Source organism: Mugil cephalus, chromosome 10 (genome assembly GCF_022458985.1).
Source record: "Mugil cephalus isolate CIBA_MC_2020 chromosome 10, CIBA_Mcephalus_1.1, whole genome shotgun sequence".
Taxonomy (NCBI): domain Eukaryota; kingdom Metazoa; phylum Chordata; class Actinopteri; order Mugiliformes; family Mugilidae; genus Mugil; species Mugil cephalus.
The window spans coordinates 22,290,548-22,309,294 of NC_061779.1; the positions used below are offsets into that span (position 1 = coordinate 22,290,548).

The following is an 18,747-nucleotide window of genomic DNA, read 5'->3' on the forward strand; positions in this document are numbered from 1 at the left end:
TGTAATGATTTAGTTTGCATTCAAGATTTTTCATTGAAAACACATGATCCATCTATGACATTAACCAGTATATACACTGCCTGGCCAAAAATAATCACCACCTGGATTTAACAAAGCAAATAGGTAGGAACCTCTGACTGGATAATCACTGCATGGGTCCAATGAAATATTACAATGTATGATCTTTTTTTTTTTGGTGGAGACTTTTTTTGTCAAGGCAGTTATTTGGAGTATAATGTTGTTGTCAGCTACAGATTGACTAGTAATGTGCTTCACAGACTTGACTTAACTTACTGAGAAGACACATGACTCATCTGCAGTGTATCCTTTACAAGACAAACGACAAACGCAACACATTCTATTTTTTTTTTTTTTTTATTAACAAAGAGTAGAAAACACAAGTTGTCAACAGCTGGATGAACACAAACTGTGTTTTTTTCCATGTAGCATTCAAATTTTTATTTGCAAGCATATAAAAGCATTCACTAAACCGCGCAGTTGAGGTCAGACAGCACAGGTCAGATCTTGTCATACAGGAACTGATATGGGAAACAACTAAAGAGGAGCACTTTCTCTTTCATACAACAAACAGCTGGTGGTTTGTGACCCAGTCAGCACATAATTCTTTAAACATAGCTGGTGATGTAAAATCTTTCTTTAAACGAGATTATTCGCCTTATCTGTGGAATCTTCTCAAAGAAAACGGAAAAAAATAGTACACCAAAAATATAACACCAATCACAGTAAATGAAATCACCAAGTACCCTTTCACGGAAACCGATTATTTCCAGCATTGGTGCCAGGAGAAAAGTACTTTACGACTAAGGCTTAGGATTGGCTTAGAAGAAGTGATACATTGGTGCAACAGCAACCCACCCCAAGGTGTCATTTTAAACACATTGTAAACATGCAATATCATAGAAAAGACAGAGGAAATATCAAATGCATGACAAGCAAGTAAACTGGCATGTTAGAAAGCAGATATTGCTATTATTAAATGTCTGATTTGTAAACAGGACCGGCTTGGGCTCGTGTGATCATACAAATATAAAATAAATAATTATATTATATATATGTAAAAAAAAAAAAAAAGATACCCGCCACCATTTTCCACTGCTTATAACAGCAGGGTTAACAAATCACTCTTTTTTTTTTGGTCATGTTATTGCTATCATCAGTGTCAGAGGCAAAAAAATATTAATGTCCTTTGCCAAGAGCAGCATTTTATTTTTGCATCACCTCCTGCCTTCTTTGGCCACTTCACAACCAAATAACCTTGGTTGTAATTTTAAACGCAAAGTCAGCACACATGATCTGACGTGTACTAAAAAGGCACAAAGGTGAAATCTAAGGCACGCCTGGAGGATCAATCCTACAAATACACGATCTCTTTCTTCCTTAAATGCTGCACTCAGTCAAAGCCGAGCAACCATGTGCATCACAGTTCACCATCCTCCTAGTCACTCTTCAAGTTGGTCCCATTCTTCTGCTCCCTCAGCCTCCTCCTGTGCAGGTATCCAGTACGCTGGAGACGGTTCATTCTGGCTCCAAAGAAGATGACAATTCTGCTCGGCACCAGCTTGGTGGTCAACCAACCCTATTATCAAAGACAATGGTGCATTCAATTAAATCTGTACCTTTCAGGGATCTATCTTTCAGTGGGAGCTGATAAGTAAAACGTTTGATGAAAACCACTTTTCATGTCAAGACAAACTGGTACTACAATAACTAATAGACAACAGATATTGACAATGCAAATGATATTTTGGGGTTTACCGACAGAGGGAAGTATCCATGAGTTGCTTAAATCAACTAATGAGCAAGATTGTTTTGTTTCTCATAAGAGCAACAAGATAATTGACAATGCAAATGATTATATTTGGGGTTTTACCATGACAGCATGGGGAAAGTAGCCATTGGTCTGGCTCTGCAGACCCACAGTGCTGAGCTCAGCTGCCACGTAGCGCTCTGGGGTGGGCTTGTCCAAGGTGGGCTTCCTGATGCGAGTCATTTTAGTGGCGACGAAGAAGGGAAGCACACTCTGCAGAAAGACAAACAATGAACATTGGAGATGAAAAAAAAAAATCCTCAGCTTAGCATAAAGTTTAATAAACTTGAATTAAATCAGCTAAATTTAAATGACACCACTGCAATGTCCACATAGTACATGAAGACATGCTACCAACTAGTTATGAAGTCACACTGATTTAAACTGAAACTCTCACACACTTTGACCACAAGGTGGCACATAGTAATTGTACTAGGTCACTAAAACAGAACACAATGTATCCATTTCACTGGCCTTCAAGGAAGGCTGGTTAAAATTTGATTTTGTAGTTTTCTTTAAATTAAATTGGGAAGTGAGCCAAGAAGCATAAGGGGAAACACTGTCACAGAGTCATCAGCCAATGTTTTGATAAAACCACAAAGACATAGTTAAATTCCACCACACCACACACTTACTGTAACTTAATTTGACTCTGATTTATGGTATCATCAAGTTAGGGTAGGGAAGCAATGCTGTAAAGTTGTTTGCTTCTTCTGGTTTCATTTATCATCTACAGCAGCTGAAAAAAAAATAAAAATCCCCACCGGCCCCCAACTCACCTGGATGATGATGCCCTGACGCCTGTACTCCTCCTGAAGGCCACGGGAGAAGAAGTCTACAAAGGCCTGCACACAGAAAGATAAAAGATTTAACACGACATGCTTTCCAGAAGGACTTCTTGCTTGTTTTCAAATAAAACACATCCAGATATCACACATACCTTGGTTGCAGAGTAGACTGTGAGCAGAGGGACGGGGTACATGCCGCTGGCAGAGGAGATGTTGAGGATGACACCTTTGGACCTGAGAAACACACAAAACTTGGCTTTTAGTTGAATAAATCAAGTTTCATAAGTTAAACAATCATCACAATTACGTTACAGGCGTTTCAATTCTATTTGGAGTTTTTCCACTTCAGAAAAGCCTGGTGAAATCCTCAGTTTCAACGCTGCTGCCACACCACCACAACTCCGCATCACGAGGCTTTCTTTGAGCACTGATCTCAGAACAGCGCATAAGTGTTTTTAGGTCCTATTTGTATTTCCCATCACATCCACCAACTTTCAATGATTTTCCAGACCAGTGGGAACCCTGTGTCTACACACATTTAGCACACTGACAAATACACACAAAGTGATACCGCACACACACACTAAAACAGTGTGATAGTGGCCGTGTGCGTTGCCATGGCAGCCTGTTGCTGCAGTGATGTAGTGGAGACGCTCCAGCCTCACACGGCACCAAATGTGCCTCGGCTGCTATTGGACGGCAGGAATCACATGGGAGCAGAGCAGCCAATCGGGTGGGAAGAACACTTTGTGTGAATTGAAAGCTTGTCAGCATTGCGAACAAAGGAGGAGAGGGGAAAAGATGCGGTGATGGAAAAGGCTCAGTGAGGATTTCTCGTCCCACTTCTCCATAACAGAGTCACCTTTCCCAAGTGTCGCCCCCCAAATACGGCTTTTGTTTGATTCTGAGATTCCCTGTTGGGCTCAGTGCCACCTTCTGCCGCTCACTACACTGATAATTGACTGCAGTCATGTCGCAAAACATGGAAGCCCATCATTTAACTCACCTGTCAGTCATTCTGGGCAGCACAAGACGGGTCATCTGAAAGAACAATAACACAGGCTCAGTAAACAACAATCACACAAACACAACTCATGGAGGGAAAACAAGGGGACAAGAGAACAGAGGAGGACTTTTATTTAAAAAAATAAAATAAAATAAAACAAGACTAAAAGTAAGAGGGAGAGAGAGCCAGAGACCAGAGGAGAGAGAGTTGCGTGGGTGGCATGTACAGACAGCGTTGGTGTAGTCCACCGTTGCTTTGGGAACAACTGAGACACTGCAGGTACCATGGTAGGAACAGCAGAAGAAGAGAATGAAAAAGATGAGGAAAACAACAGAAAGGGGGGGAAAGTGATAGACATGAACCAGCTTTAAACAAACAACTGGGGCCTAATAGAAATCAGAGTTAAATTATGAGGAGTCGTTTCAGAGATCAGCTCACCTGAAGCACTGAGGTCATGTTGACATTGATCATATTGGTGATGAACTGAAACACAGAAACATCAGTCAGATAAAAACTTAGGTACAAGATCAGATGTCTACCACATAAAAGCATAATTAGAAGCACAGTGGTGGTATACTGATGCCATAAAGAGGACACTTGTGTTTTGATGGTATCTCTACTTCAGTAACAGAAAAACAAGCATTAACACAGATTTTCCATCTACAAGTTAAGATTGCTCACATTGTCCAGATCAGGAATGTGGAGGAAGTACTCAGGGTAGGGATAAGACACGCCGACATTGTTGACTGTTGAAGACAAAAGGGAAGAAAAGAGCAATTACTCTACTGTTTTCATAAAGTAACACCGGGTTCTCTAACATATCTGCCACAAGGTGGCAGCAAAAGCAAACAAGCCAACATATCTTCCACACTAGACACAGCCACACCTTGCAACCAGTAGAGCATAACTGTTATCATAAAAAAAAAAAAAGAACAAAGAGTTCCTTAAATGCAGAACAGAAAAGTACATTGTGAACTCAAGTATGAAACATCTCCAAATGACATCAGCAGCTGACATTTTAGTGCATCTCCAAACACACGGCGTACATGGCGTACAAATAGTTTCAGGACAAAAACGGACAAGATGAGAGGAAGAGTGCCGATAGTTTGGTTAGACTGTCGTCACTGCCTCCACAAGGAACTTAAAAATGACCAGTCAGTAACAAGGCTAATGAATAACTTGGCAGTGGAAAAAAAAAAGAAAAAAAGATTGATATGTATCCAATTACACTACTTTTTTAGAAGAATCAGGAGATGTCACGGCCCATTACATTTCAGGTCAAGCTGTTCATTTAGAACAACATACAGACATATTCCAGAAGAAGTCTGTCAGACCTGGGTCGGCAAAGTTTTACAGCTAAGGGCAACCCCTCAGCCCTGTGAATTATCTTTATATAATTATGTCTCTGCATTTCTACAATCCTCACATTTCTACCAACATCTCACCAAAAGCTGAAAACAGGTAGTATTTCATTCTGCTTGAATCCACACTGTACATGAGTGTCAAGTGTTTTTTGTTCAAGTGGAATGCAGTTTCTCTTGTAGTTTTGCTTGGCTCTTTGACACGTTTTAAAGAGGAATGGCAGCCAATAAGTTGACATGTAGACTCTGTCTGTAAGTTAGGCAGAAATCTAAAAACACTCCTGTAATCTACAGTCCAGCAAATAAAAATGTTGCAGAAACCAGCTCTTACCAAGAACACCGATCTCCAGACCAGCCAGCCCTGCCTCAATCTTAGGATAGATGTCCGCCTTGCCAAAGTCAACAGCAATGGTCCTAGTCTCCACTTTATACTGCTCCTCTGTGAAGGACAAAGCAAGTATGTGTTAGTTGTAGTCACAATGACATGAAGGAATGTGCATTAGCAATAAGGGGTTTAAACTGCAGAAATAAAGTTACATTGTACAGTTCAAGTGCTGTCTGGATCAAAGCTAAGAAGGATCCATGGTTAAGGTCACTCTTCCTAGTGGCCGACGCTTTTACACCACACATTCTTATCATCCAGCACTGAGCTTATTACATGCCCCAACAGCAGAGCAATATTGCGTTTCAGAAACCTTGAATCCGTTCACTGTCACTGTCGCGCTCCAACTGAAGAGGGCACTGCGTACCAACGAACCAGCAGGACGGTCTTCTCCCACCTCCCTCCACTCCCTCGTCATGTTTGACGCGCCTGCTGCAATTAGAATTTATTGTCCAAAGACTCGTTTGGCTGATAGGTGGCCGAGGGAGTTATAAGAGGAAAATTCCTGGGATGTGCCTCGGCAGAGACCAGGACTGTGTCAGTGACCTCAGTCAGAGTTGAGACAAGATAGAAAAGAGGGGGACCCTAACAGGGATGTGAGGTAGGGCGACTACAATAAATATAAAAATCAAAACGACTTAATGGTTGGAGCATCCTTGGAATTTGTCATGATAACTGCTGTTGAGTGGAAGAAAATGATAAAAGGGGAAAAATGTGGAAATATCAAGTCTGAGGTTACTAAACTGTGGCAGACATTTGGTGAAGACGGTCTGTGCGATCAAGACACAAAGAGACGTCTGCACAGAACGAGTAAAGAAACACTGAAATCATAGCTGGGACGGGGTGGGTTGCCTGTTACATGGCAAGCACGGTGGTTTTGCCAGACTAATCGTGAGGGAGGAGTGCCAGATTTCGGCACGCCGCACCCTGCTCGTGACTACCCATCAGCCCCCTCTGTGGACTTGAAGCACGACAGGGGAAATTGCGCTGTGGGAGACGTCACAGACAGATGGAAAGAGAGTGAGCCGGGGAGAGGGCACTATTAACAGAAGGAGGGGGGACACTCGCCATTCAGTCTGTGTTAAAAATCTGGAGAAAAGCCAGCATGGAGGAGGACAAAAGTTTCTCCTTTCATGTAGATGCTCATTTACCACTCGTAGTCTCGAATAAGAAAGCCCTGCTTTTTGTTCAATATCTCAGGATAAACAGGTTGAGCCACAATTTTTTTTTTTTTAAAAAAACAAGGCCAGAAATGTAATCTGTTTTTCTCCGTACCAACAGCGAGGAAGTAAAACACAGCCTGCTTTGTTGGCTGCATGCTTTCAACTACCATTTTAACTGAAGGAAGGATCAACTTAACAGGTGATCAGGTGATCCTGGAAATAAACACTAGCAGATATTCTATTTTCTACATGATGCAACACAATGCTAAACTCGTCCACATGGAAACTCCTTGTGTTAAATATATTCCCTTTAATCGAGAACTTGAAAACCAATGAGCCAAAGGCTGATGGGTGCCACGCCACTGCCTGCCCACACAGACACGTCATCATGAACCAACTCACTGCACTCTTAAGCCCAAACAGGTTTCCATGATGTTGTGGAGACGAACACGCGCACACACACATTTATAGACACTTACGGAATAGGTTGGCCACGTCATCAAGCTTGTCCTGGGAACGACTGATCAACATTAAAGCAAATCCTCGACGAGCCAGCTGGAAAGAAAAAGAAAAAAATAAATAAGTTAACAGATGCACAGATTTAATCACAAATGAATGACACATACAGTAAAGGAGCGGCTCCTCTGTGCCAATTTTCTGTTGATTGGTGAGGACATAAATCTTTTGTAAGGAAGCACTTTGCGGTCACACATGCATGACGCCCACAGATTTGAACACATAGTTGGCAACCATGGGTCACAAAAGAGACATGTACATGCACATGTACAGTATAACCCACAAATGTTGACAGCAGAAACAGATTAACTACTTAGACTATTTCACAACTTTGACTTAGGAAACAAGAGTAGGAAAGACTTCCTAAGGACTGTGGTGGCAGACATTTTGACTTCACAGTAGAGAAAGGGCATGTGTAACTACTACGGCTACGTCACAATTCCTCCAGTCCTACGTCTGTACATACTGGTCGAGTGCCATGGCTTGCTGGGTATTAATTCCATCCCTACAGTGCCAAGACGAAATGCATTCCCACCAGGTCAGTTAACATGAGTTCAGCCAGGTCGTGTCTTGAGTGTGTGACCTATTCACGGTCACAGGGACCAAATCTGAACGTGCATAACAGATATTTGGAATGTTCTGAGTTTTCTCCAAGAACCGTAACACCCTCTTGAAATCCAGCACAGATACGCTTGATAAAATGGTGGCGTACCAGTGCGTGGCGAGCGGCTAACCCCGCTGTAGCACCAACAGCAACAACATGAGTCAATGGCCTTACATGACTATATTATACAGCTAGCACGCCCACACTGGTACGGGCCAAACACGTGGCAGGGTAGCCCCTATTCAACGTGTGCTTGTTACCTCTGTATGAGTTCTTGTTGGTAAGCCTGCCCTGAAGTGTGTGTGTGTGTGTGTATACTGTATGTGTGTGTGTGAGTACTCTTGTACACGTTAATAGGCCTGTAAGAGCTCCCCTAACGTGGCCTTTGAGTGAACATGGGTGGGTGGGTGTGTGTGTGTGTGTGTGTGTGTGTGTGTGTGTGTGTGCACACATGAGTCATATCTTTTCCCTGAAAGAAATGAAATAAATAAGGGTCCAGGAGCCTCACCTCCTCCGCATAGGATTTCCCAATTCCGTCAGTGGCTCCCGTCACAACTAGAGAGAAACAGAAAGAAGAAAGGTCAGTATAGGTGCTCTTGACACACACACTCACAGCAAAGGAGTGGTCAAATGAAACTCTGCTCAAATAATGAGGGACAAGGATTAACTAATCTGAATTTTACAAGATCTGATTGCAGTCTGAGAGATTGTAGATATTCTAGCCATTTACACCATCACTGAAGACTCACAAACACCATGTAATAGGCAATATTCCTGTTGTCTTTATTCCCGTTACAAAACGCACAATGCTCATCAGTCAAATATAATTTCTTTTGTGTATGCGTTAATTTTGTGTATGGACACAGTGAGCCTCTTGTCCAAAAGTGAGGAGAGATGCAAATAATACAACACAGGAAAGTATAAATTATACTTTGAAAGACAATAGAGGGGATAGATTATATAGAGTTGGAGATAAAATGGAAATGATTAAAGCAGCACAAAATCTGAAGACAGTATAAGACTCACAAAGCCCTCAATGCCCACCGATACGTCAGTGAGAGCTCCTGTGATGTAAAACGATATCATGAACGCACGCGAAACGCAGCCCTGGATCACTTATCAGTTCAACATGTGGACAAAAATCTCAGTGGCAAGCTGGAATCGGACGCTGGCAAATCAGGAGAGCGGTTTGGTAAAAGCGAAGGGACCGTTTCTCAGGAGCACAACGTAAAGATGGTGGAGAGGCCGAGGCGTGAGGAGGAGACGGAGGCAGGGGAAGGAGCTGGTGTTCTTCTTGTGTTCAGAGTTCTCCTCACCTTGTCAAGCAAACAGGGCTATTTTTAAACCTTCACTGCCCATCAACCCCAGCCCCTTCTTTACTGACGGGGGATGGTGGGGAGAAAGGGTGGATGAAAGGAGGAAGGGATGAAAGACAGGAGGAGGGAGGTAGAGAAATAATAGCACACACACACACACACAAAAAAAAATGTGGTGATGAAGGGAGGATTAAGGATGCCGGCGATTATTAACGCATATACACAGCTGTGAATCATGAATATATAAGCAAGGCTTGATGAAAGATTAATAGAGGTAGAGGACATTCTCTGGCAAAGAGCTGGAAAAAGAGACAAGATGAGAGAGGGGACGCAGAGGGGAGGGAGTGATGACGTACATGGAGCAGGAGAAAAGAGGAGGGAGAAGCGGGGTGGGGAGGGCGGGGTGGGGGAGAGACAGGGGGAGCGAGAAGGGATCCTAGGGGCGGCTAAAAATAGAACTGGAGCAAAGCAAGAGAACGAATGAGTGAAAGAGAAAGACGCGGAATGGAGATGGCGGTGGAGGAGAGAAGGGGAGAGGGGCGAGGGAGAAGAACAAGCGAGTGAATGAGAGCAGAGGAGTGAGCACGAGTAGCACAAAGTCAAAAGTGAAAAGAGAGCAGAATCCCTGGTTATTTTTAAACCTCCCCCATGTTAAGAATGAAACGCTCCGCTGCAGAAAAGCCTCAATGGGCGCGGGCTGTACCAAACCAGGCTCTTGGTGCAGATGCAGGTGGGGGCAAACGGCGGCGTGGAGAGGCTACCGTCGCTGCAAAGTAAAATGGCTGGGGGGTGGGTGGCAGCCCTGTCGGCACACAATTTGCTTTTCGTACTACGTCTTTCGTCTCACGATGTGAAATGGATAGGTTTTGTTTTATTAGCTTTTTTATTAACACAAACGCATGTGATAAATATATTGTGCAAACACTTCATATTTACAAAAATGTTAGCTTATCAAGAACAATATAATCTGTATCTTCTCAGACAACTTCAAGAAATACAATGAACAGAATTGAGATGAGCATGAAACCATTTAAATCTGTCAGAGCTAGGGAGTTTGCTAATGGTAACAGCAACAAAGCTTTTTCTGATAAACCTTGAAACGTCATGAGAAGAAACGCCCTGACCTGGAAGCTTGTATGACTTTTAACCTGTGAAAACCACTGAGGAAAAAAAAGACAAGCAGCTAAAACCAAGAAGAAGTGCAACGGGCCACAAGTTCCCATCGCGTGGGACAGCAGATTTACCCCAAAGAAAGGCCAACGAGAAAACTGCACCTGCAGTGCGGTGCATCAAGGCGGCACCAAAAAACAGGTAGAGCGTCACTGCCTGAACTTTAACCTGAAAGACGACGACGTGAAAGAATGCACCAGGTATGGCAAGCATTAGGCCACCTTGAACATCTTATCTAATCTCATCTGTATGCTACATCTCAGACACACATGTTTAGTTTGCACATGTCATGCAATTGAGGAATGGGAAAGAACTCTTTTGGTTTCAGGTTTCGTTTATGAGCCAAAGGGAGAAGAGGAAAATTGTAGCTCTGCAGGTTTGAGCCATTTGAGTGAGTGGAGATGTTGCTGAAAACCGTATTTGAAACTGTCTGTTGTTTTAAAACAGGGGACGTAACTGAAATATGCACTGCTGAGGTGATTTACGTCAGTTTTTATGAAGGAAGTGTGCAAAACTGACGAACTGACGTAAGTAGAGAGAATGAAAAGGGTTGGGAGAAAAGAGCATACAAACTCACATATCACAACATACTTTTTTTTTTTTTTTAAGCACACCACTTTGATTTTTGACGTTTCTGCATTTTGTGCATTAAGCAACCAATCTCCCCCTCATCCCCAGGCGTAATACCCCTAAACGCACTCCCTGCATCCTCGTGCTGTACTTATGAATGACTACACTCCTCCCACCCATTATATAATAGTAACATTTCCTCAATAAACGTTGTCTTGGGGGGTGAGTGAGAGTGTGTCTGTCTTCGGACAATTCCTTTTGTGTATCTCGAGTTGGCTTCATGAGCACAACAGATAGAAGAAAGAAACTGTTCTCGGTTGAGACCGACCCGGTACAATTTATGGATTTTGCAGTACACAATGTCCACAAATCCTATTGTTCAGTTCAGTCACACACGCGCACGCATCCCAGTGCTCCCAGCACGGCATAATTCCCGTCACGTGAGCAGCATTACATCAGTGACACACAGATACAATGTAACAAAGAAGAGCCTACGCAAGCAAGCACGTGAGTGACAACAGCACTGACGCTCTCGTATGTGTTGATGGGGCAATCATGTATGAAAGTGCTGTGTGCAAAAAAAAAAAAAAAAAGACTTTGCAGAGGCTTTTTAAAAGTAGTGCGTGAATCCATGAATGCATGTGCGTGTTTCCAGAGGGGAAGTGTGCGCTGCTGCCTCTCGTTCATCCTAGCAACGCCGCTCTGTACCCAGCTTCCCCCATTTCCAGCACCTCTGAGAAAACCGGTCCACCGTGCCGACTCCGAGGCGCCCTGACGGGGGCGCATTTGCACTGCAGCTCCGCTGCGCTTAGTGCTGCACATCACGTCCAGAGGTATTGACATCCCCCAGCCTTTTCTGTCTCCCTCCCTCCCTCCTCAGCATTGGAGCAGCCCCTGCTGCTGCCTGCTCACTATTCCGAGGGTCTAAAAAAAGCAGCAGGAGGAGTAAAAATAGCAGCGCCTGCACTGCCTCGTCTGGGAGCTGCCTGCTTGCCTGCCTGCCGCAACACCTGAATACCAACAAGATCCCCCACCATCATCGCCATGACAGCCAGGCTGCTGCTGCATCTTGAGCCCTCCATCTAAAACCCCGATGCATGCTAGAGAAAAAAAGAATACACGCCGGAGATATGATGGGCAGGACAACCGCGGATACTAGAATCTTTGAGTTTAACGCTCGCAGCAGGAGAATGAGTTAGAATGATCATATTATATTAGGGCACTGATCATTTACTCAGAAAATGAGGGTAAACTGGGTGAACTACAAATGTGTAGAAATCTGGCATGGTTGTGTAGATGGTGAATTCCCTTATTTTATTTAGTTTATGCAAAGATGGGGACGGGCGCCAGAACTAAAATTAGTGCAAAAACCTCCACCCACCCCACCACCAAACCCGAATTAAGATTCTCAGTGAGGAGAGACTGCGGTCCTTGTATGCCCCACACTTGTTACGTACCGTTATGTAATCTGTCGCACCCCAAACTCGCCTATCAACGAGCAGCCCCTTCTACCTCAGAGGGAGGGAAGTGATGGAGAAAGGGTTGCAGCAGAATAACCCCCCTCCCTCCCCCAATAAGACATCGTATTCTCCATCCACCCACCTTCCACATTCACACGCGCACACACGCTGCTTTAAATAGCTTGATCGGGCTGGGGAAGAGGGGAAGATGAGGAGAGGGAGGGAGGCTGAGTGAGACAGAGAGAGAAAAAGAGAACATGTACTTCAGAGGTGCCCAAGATAGAACCAGCATCTATATTTGGGTACAGAGCTAAAATAGTCCTGCCCCCCCATCCCTCTCTAGTCGCATGCCTCGTTTAAAAATCAATTTCCTTCACCACAACTGCTTGGTTAGAGACAAGGTGATTTTCTAGCACAGAACAAACTTTGCCATTTGACCGTGCGCTGTTGAGGACAGACTGTGCTGTGTGGAGGTTTTCATTTCAAGCAAAGCATGCGATTTCACTTATTAGCCCGTCCTTTGGCTGAAAGGGTGTTAATCAGTGAAATCACCTGTCTTTGGTGGTAGGCATGACAACCTGCATGCATTCAAACCACAATGGTGCATGACTGCAAAGACTTTGTTGCATTAGTGACATAACAAAGTGGTGGCTGAAAGCAGTGCGGAGTTCCTCTACAAATACAACCAAAGCGTGGATTTAAAAGACGTGTGGCCTTTTGGTTTCTATGTGAATTTTTTTTGCCAACCCCTACACTCCCAGAGTACGTCAGGTGAGAAGTATTTGTTTGCACAGATGTTAGGTAACGACAGTAAATCAGAACATTCTTCTGCTTGGGCTGATCCCAGAAAGACTGACGTCCAACACCTCGAGATACATGTCGACTGATACTAACTACTGAACAAACTGCTTTCCTGGCATGTTGGACAGGAGCCAAAGCAATGTGATAATTGACGACACTTTATACAGGGTGATAAACGTTGAACTCCAAAAATGCTGATGGTCCGGTATCATATCTCGAAAGACATACTCAAATTGCAATGTTCAGTTAAGAATGTCTGGTCAAAGGTCAAGTAACTGGAAATTGGAAATATTTCCAGGCCTGAATATTTGCTTCTTTTGTCTAAAGCAAGACCTGTTTCAAATCGAGAACGTCAGTTTGGGATATATTTTCACGTTTCGTAGACGAGCCAAATTATTATATATATTATATGCTATAAATTATACATCCTGAAAATAACCAACAAGTTAATCACTCGTGACTGCTCAATGAAAAATATCCCAGTGTTCGTGAAATTAAATGATGAACGGGAATTCTGTAATGAAACTGGGAGACGGCCTTGTGCGCAAAAAAATACACGAGACTGATGGACAGCGTAACAAAAATTAAACCGCAGAACGGAAAAAAATGCTCAGAAGAATATGGTACTGTAGCTACAAAGAGAGTCCTAAAATATAGACACTGGCACCCACATGCTTGAAATGAGATAGATGCAGAGGATTTTTTCCTTTTTTTCTTTTTTTTTTTTTACCCAGCATCCTTGGCTCCAGCACGTGTCACAAAGCGTGCTCATCACATGAACAGCAGTGTTCACTTTCTCTCCACACACACGCACACATATGTATTCATACACACACTCGCACACAAAGCACTAGGGGGAAGCACATTCAGAAGGATGAAGTGGAGACCCTGCTTCAGTTGAAACACACACACATATACACACACACACAGGGATACATTTCATTCACATGTGTGCATTTTCCTTACCATGAATGAAGTCTAATGCCTATTCATAAAAAAAGGTAGAAGATAAATGAATTAACAACGCCATGTAACTCCGATGTGACTGCAGCTTGTCTTGACAAACGTACACGCCCCAAATGCTCATTTCTGGAGCTGAATCAAACCTCGGCTAAATTCTTGCGTAAGTGTTGATGCTGCACTGATGAACGGCTGCATCCATCTTATATAATAGAACCATTTTCTCAATAAACTCTAATGTCAAAGGGGGAGAGGGGTCCAAGGAACATGTCATACCGCTAGTGTGCCCCCACCCGTGCAAAAAGCTGCCTTTGGTCTCATTCCCCCCCCCCCATAATAGAGCTTTATATGCACGCAACAGGACAGACACTGGCTCCCTTATATAATACAGGATGCTGGGGGCTAAGACTGGAGGAGGGAATGGAGAAGAGGAAATCAAGGACAAACAGACTGAAAAGATGCTTCACTGGATATAAAAACACTGCATCATTTAAAAAATAAAATAAAATAAAATAAAATAAAATAAAATAAAATAAACACATATACACATACAAGCTACCAAGCTGCAGACAATGGTTCGGGCTGGCAGGAGGAGGGGAGGGCGGGCATGTGGAAGTGCAGCAGAAAGACTGGGGAAGCCGCCTTGACTCACGCTGCAGTGCTCCTTTTCTGCCACAAGGAGTCCCATCCACTAAGGGGAAGACCAGTCACTGGCAGAGGAGCTCCAGAGAAATCCCTGCTCTGCTTTGCATGTGAGAGCTGCAGAGCTTAAGCTCAAGGCAGTCAGAGACAGTGTGGTGAGGACATTAAAAATAAAAATAAAAAATAACTCCAAATTCCTAGAACTGAAAGTCTTACAGCGCAAATCCAACCTTGTACTCATTTATCAAAAGCTAAAATTAAATGGCAACTTTGACCTCAGTCACCTGCACAGACTCAAACCAGTTAGACCAGGAAATACCAGTTGCCTCAGCCACGTGTGTTGCAAATTAAAGGATGAGAATGGCCATCAAATAAGGCAAATTCTTGCAGAAAGAATGTCCACTGAAGAATTATTTTCTATGGTTGAATGAAAAGTCATATTTTGTTTTTACCGTGTGAAAAATGAATAGCTCCACATTATCATTAACTATACATTGGAAGGGAAAGACTGTTGAACTTAAGGTGCATTTCCATTTCCCCTTGTTCAATCCTAAAACCGCTATTGAGCAAGTGTTTTCCTACACAACGTCAGTGACTAATAACCATCATTCAAAAGTTTATAAACTAGGGTCTCTGGAGTGTAAGAATGTATATTATGTAGAAGACAATCATTAAATGCTAGAAACAGATTACCACAGCTTAAAGCACACCAGCATTTTCAAATGAAGGGACAACCCAAGTATATTCAATAGTCTGAGGAAGCACTCGTCAACATGTTGCAACAGGTGACTCTGTCCTATAAAAGGTGGAGACAGGGAGTCTCACTCTTTCTAGCCGGTGTGCTGTAAGAGAAAATCACACCACTGCCTAAACTGGTCAGGCCTGCACATCTGGTACAACCAGCTGAGGAGGACACCTCATCATTAGCACACATCAACACCCTGCCTCGCTCACACCTGTTCACTTCCTGCCATCCCCAGCCGTTGTGATTAGAAAGGACAGTCAGACTCGTCAGACTAGTGGGCAGCAGTCAGTTACAGGGAGTGGCATGCAAGTTCAGATCTTATTTAAAAAAAAGGGTACAGAAGAATAAACGTGGTGACGTGGAAAAGTTGGCTAATCGTTTTCCTCTACCTCTAGAGGAATACTTTTCTAAAACAGTCATCGGTAAAACTGCCAGCTCAGAGTCCCTTCTACAGTCAGTGCTGCAGCACAAAGTGATTATGCAAAATAAATAAATAAATAAATTACATAAGTATGAAGAGTAATTTGTGCTAAGAAGAATCATAAAATAAACTTGTGCGAGGTAAGTGCTGTAAGCCATCTGAAAAAGATATCAAGGATGGTGGAGGTGGAGAGAAGCTAGTGATCACAATTTCTATATAACCAATGGATGACAAAGCCATGAACAAGCACATGAGTCATCGGTGTGCACCGGTATTCCTCCGCATATTCCATCAGAATCACAAAGAAAAACATGTATTAGTCATTCCGAACGGCATTCGACCTCTGCGTCACGCATTTCATTCCATCTTATGGCGCACTGGGCAACCGTTACACACATGACTTTCTTTTTAAATATATATAAAAACAACGATTTGAAGGTTAAGTGCGTCATGGTGTTTAGATAAACGTACACACACACACACACACACACACACACACACACACACACACACACACACACACACACAAAGACAGCGAGTATTCACATCATCCGCCTTGTTTTTGGATGACAGAAAGAGGGATTTCGACCTATCCCGATGCGAAGGAGATCGCCTAGCAAATTGCGCAGCAAGAGGCTCCAGACGCAGCAGTCTTCTCCAAACAGGAGACTAGAGAAGTGGGTCAAGCTATGGCAGGGCGATTCCTATGAGACTAGTCTCCACAAAATCAAAATACAACGAAGTCTAACCGCCACATCACACATACATGGCCGAGCACGGTTTTTCTTTCAAAAAAGTACACAAGTCAAATCCAGTTAATGACCAAACATGTAGGACAAAGGGAATGGGACAGGGTAATGTGACAAGAATAAATGACTAGAAAGAAACAGACGACACGAAAGAATGTCTAAAACATCACCTGGATATACACAAATAAAGTAAGGGAAAAGGTTTCTAACACGTGTCAAAACGATGGACAAAGCCCTCCAATGTGACATAAGTCAAAGGCTATGGAAGCGATCAAGATGTAGGTCACGTTTTAATTAAGCATATGGGTTTGTCCTACATCATGCGGATAGGCTAATGTGGTTCAGTTGTGCTCCGGCTGAGAGCTCACCCACATAAAACAGCTCTCTGAAAAGTGCGCATAGCCTGCGCAATTTGGCTCCTGGCTCACCAATGTGAGGCATCCCCCAACCGCTCCAAAATGTGGGTGAAAATGCTGATTGGAGCCACTGGCAGCAGACAGTGCTGTGTGTTTGACGCGGATGAAAAAAAAAAAAAAAAAAAAAAAAAAACTCCAACACAATTGAGCTAATAAGGACCATTATCTTGTGAGTCAATCAGCTGCTTACCTGCGCCTGTTACGCAACACAAATCTCTCCTTGAATTAAGCCACAGAAAAAAAAACGCACCAGGATGCAGCTTTTCTTTGTGCCAAAGTGAAGTTTGAGCTCACTAACCCTCATTCTGGTGTTTGCACGTCGAGTCCACCTGCCTACTTCTGTACTGCCCTCTTCGTGACCGTGATATGGTGTAGGTGGCGTGAAAATTGATGCGACCCAACTCACCTGCCCATTTGCCCAGCTTCGGAGACAGCAGCTGCCCATTTCCCAAGACCCAGATCCTAAAGCCTGAGAGCAGCTTGTAGAGCAACCACAGCGTCAGGGAGGCCACAGTGAACGCACCGACCCAGAAGAGAGGCGTCTCGGCCCTGCGGATCGTCTCCTCAACGTTCATGGCAGCGGTTCTTGGTGACTCGGCGTGTGTGAGAGTGTGTATGTGGAGACCTCAATTTTAGGCAATGTGCTCTAATTTCCAAGCCACAACGTGAGAGAGAGTCCCTTTATAAGGAGGTTGTAGCATCACACACACTCCCCCAACACTTGTCTAGCCTGATTTAAAGTGCGCCGCCCACCTCCGTCTCTGCACCGCCCTCCTCTACTCCTCACTGGCTGCCGTGGCTGTCTCTCGGCCAACCAACTCCGCCGGTTGGCACATTTGCATGTCGATCAACTCCAGAGTTTCTACCATTCATTCGATTTTCTGTAAAAAGCAGGGTGGGTTAAAGGGAGACCGGGATGAAGAGCGATTGGGCAAAAATTACGGCAGCTCCCATCCGGAGTCAGTCATTGGCTCTCCTCAGAACAGGTTTGACGGGTTCAGTCAGGATTATGAAACCCTCCAAACCCACGCTTTCGGAAAAAAACTGCCCACACCACTTTATGAATGAAAGGATGCTCTCATTGGTGAAATATGCGCTCGTCCTCCCGCCCTACGGAGAGCGTTTGGAGACAGTCTATTGGCTAAAGCGATGTCAGTCTGTGAGGTCAGCCTGCTCCAAGCGAAACATGAGTCACTCGGCTATTTTAGACATTCTCTCTGCATCATACTGCTGATGAGCCCCAGAAAAATGCAGAAACGGGTGCAGCGAAGCGTCTTGGTGACCAGTTTCGCCCGTCGTGTGCCACATAACTCTTCTGCACTCTCGTCTCTTGCAACACACCGGTGTGCGCTCCCCGAAAGCAAAAACTACAAACCCCGGCACAACTTTTTTCCTTTCGCGCTCTCGCGAGATCGCCCCACCATAGTAAGTTCCCCATCCAAAACATTGAGCAGGGGGGAGATGCGATGTATGTGTGCGTGCGTTACATAAACACTGAGACAGGCATGTCATTCCATCGCTTTATTTCACCGTTATTTGAACATTTCCGTGCGCACGAACAGGCCAGGCACGATCGCACATGTTGTATGTCTTACCACAACCGACTGTCAACGATTCTCTCCTCGCCAGCGTGTGTGCTCCCTGCTCCCCACACCGACCCAGAAAGTGTATTTGCAACAGCATTTTGAGACTCCTGCACACCCCATCTGCCGCCATGCTCCCCGTCACTCTCTCTCTCCCCTCCTCTCTCTCTCACACACACACAGGCAAACTAAACATGAAATTCTCACAAACCAAGACACTGTGCCACAAAGCAAAAGCTGTCATGTACTCTGCAGAGGGAACAGAG

General features: G+C 44.0%; 1 protein-coding gene across 1 annotated transcript; it reads right to left on the minus strand.

The window, feature by feature from the left end:
* Nucleotides 1-444: 444 nt before the first annotated feature.
* hsd17b12a (hydroxysteroid (17-beta) dehydrogenase 12a) lies at nt 445-17,605 on the minus strand. The gene is made up of 11 exons (XM_047596818.1): nt 17,305-17,605; nt 8,157-8,203; nt 7,008-7,083; nt 5,315-5,422; nt 4,304-4,368; nt 4,061-4,105; nt 3,623-3,657; nt 2,769-2,850; nt 2,608-2,673; nt 1,892-2,041; nt 445-1,597 (listed from the first exon to the last, which is right to left on the minus strand). Exons 1-11 carry the CDS (start codon nt 17,471-17,473, stop codon nt 1,457-1,459), a joined length of 984 nt encoding a protein of 327 aa, XP_047452774.1. The 5' UTR covers nt 17,474-17,605; the 3' UTR covers nt 445-1,456.
* Nucleotides 17,606-18,747: the final 1,142 nt, after the last annotated feature.

Bases quoted from the DNA above. Each gene is read 5' to 3' on its own strand.
- hsd17b12a (XM_047596818.1), bottom strand. From the start codon at position 17,473: ATGAACGTTGAGGAGACGATCCGCAGGGCCGAGACGCCTCTCTTCTGG. The intron at 5,423-7,007 runs GTAAGTGTCTAT...TGTCCTTCACAG, and splicing joins TGACGTGGCCAACCTATTCC to AGGAGCAGTATAAAGTGGAG. The intron at 4,106-4,303 runs GTGAGCAATCTT...TCTGTGTTTCAG, and splicing joins ACATTCCTGATCTGGACAAT to TTCATCACCAATATGATCAA.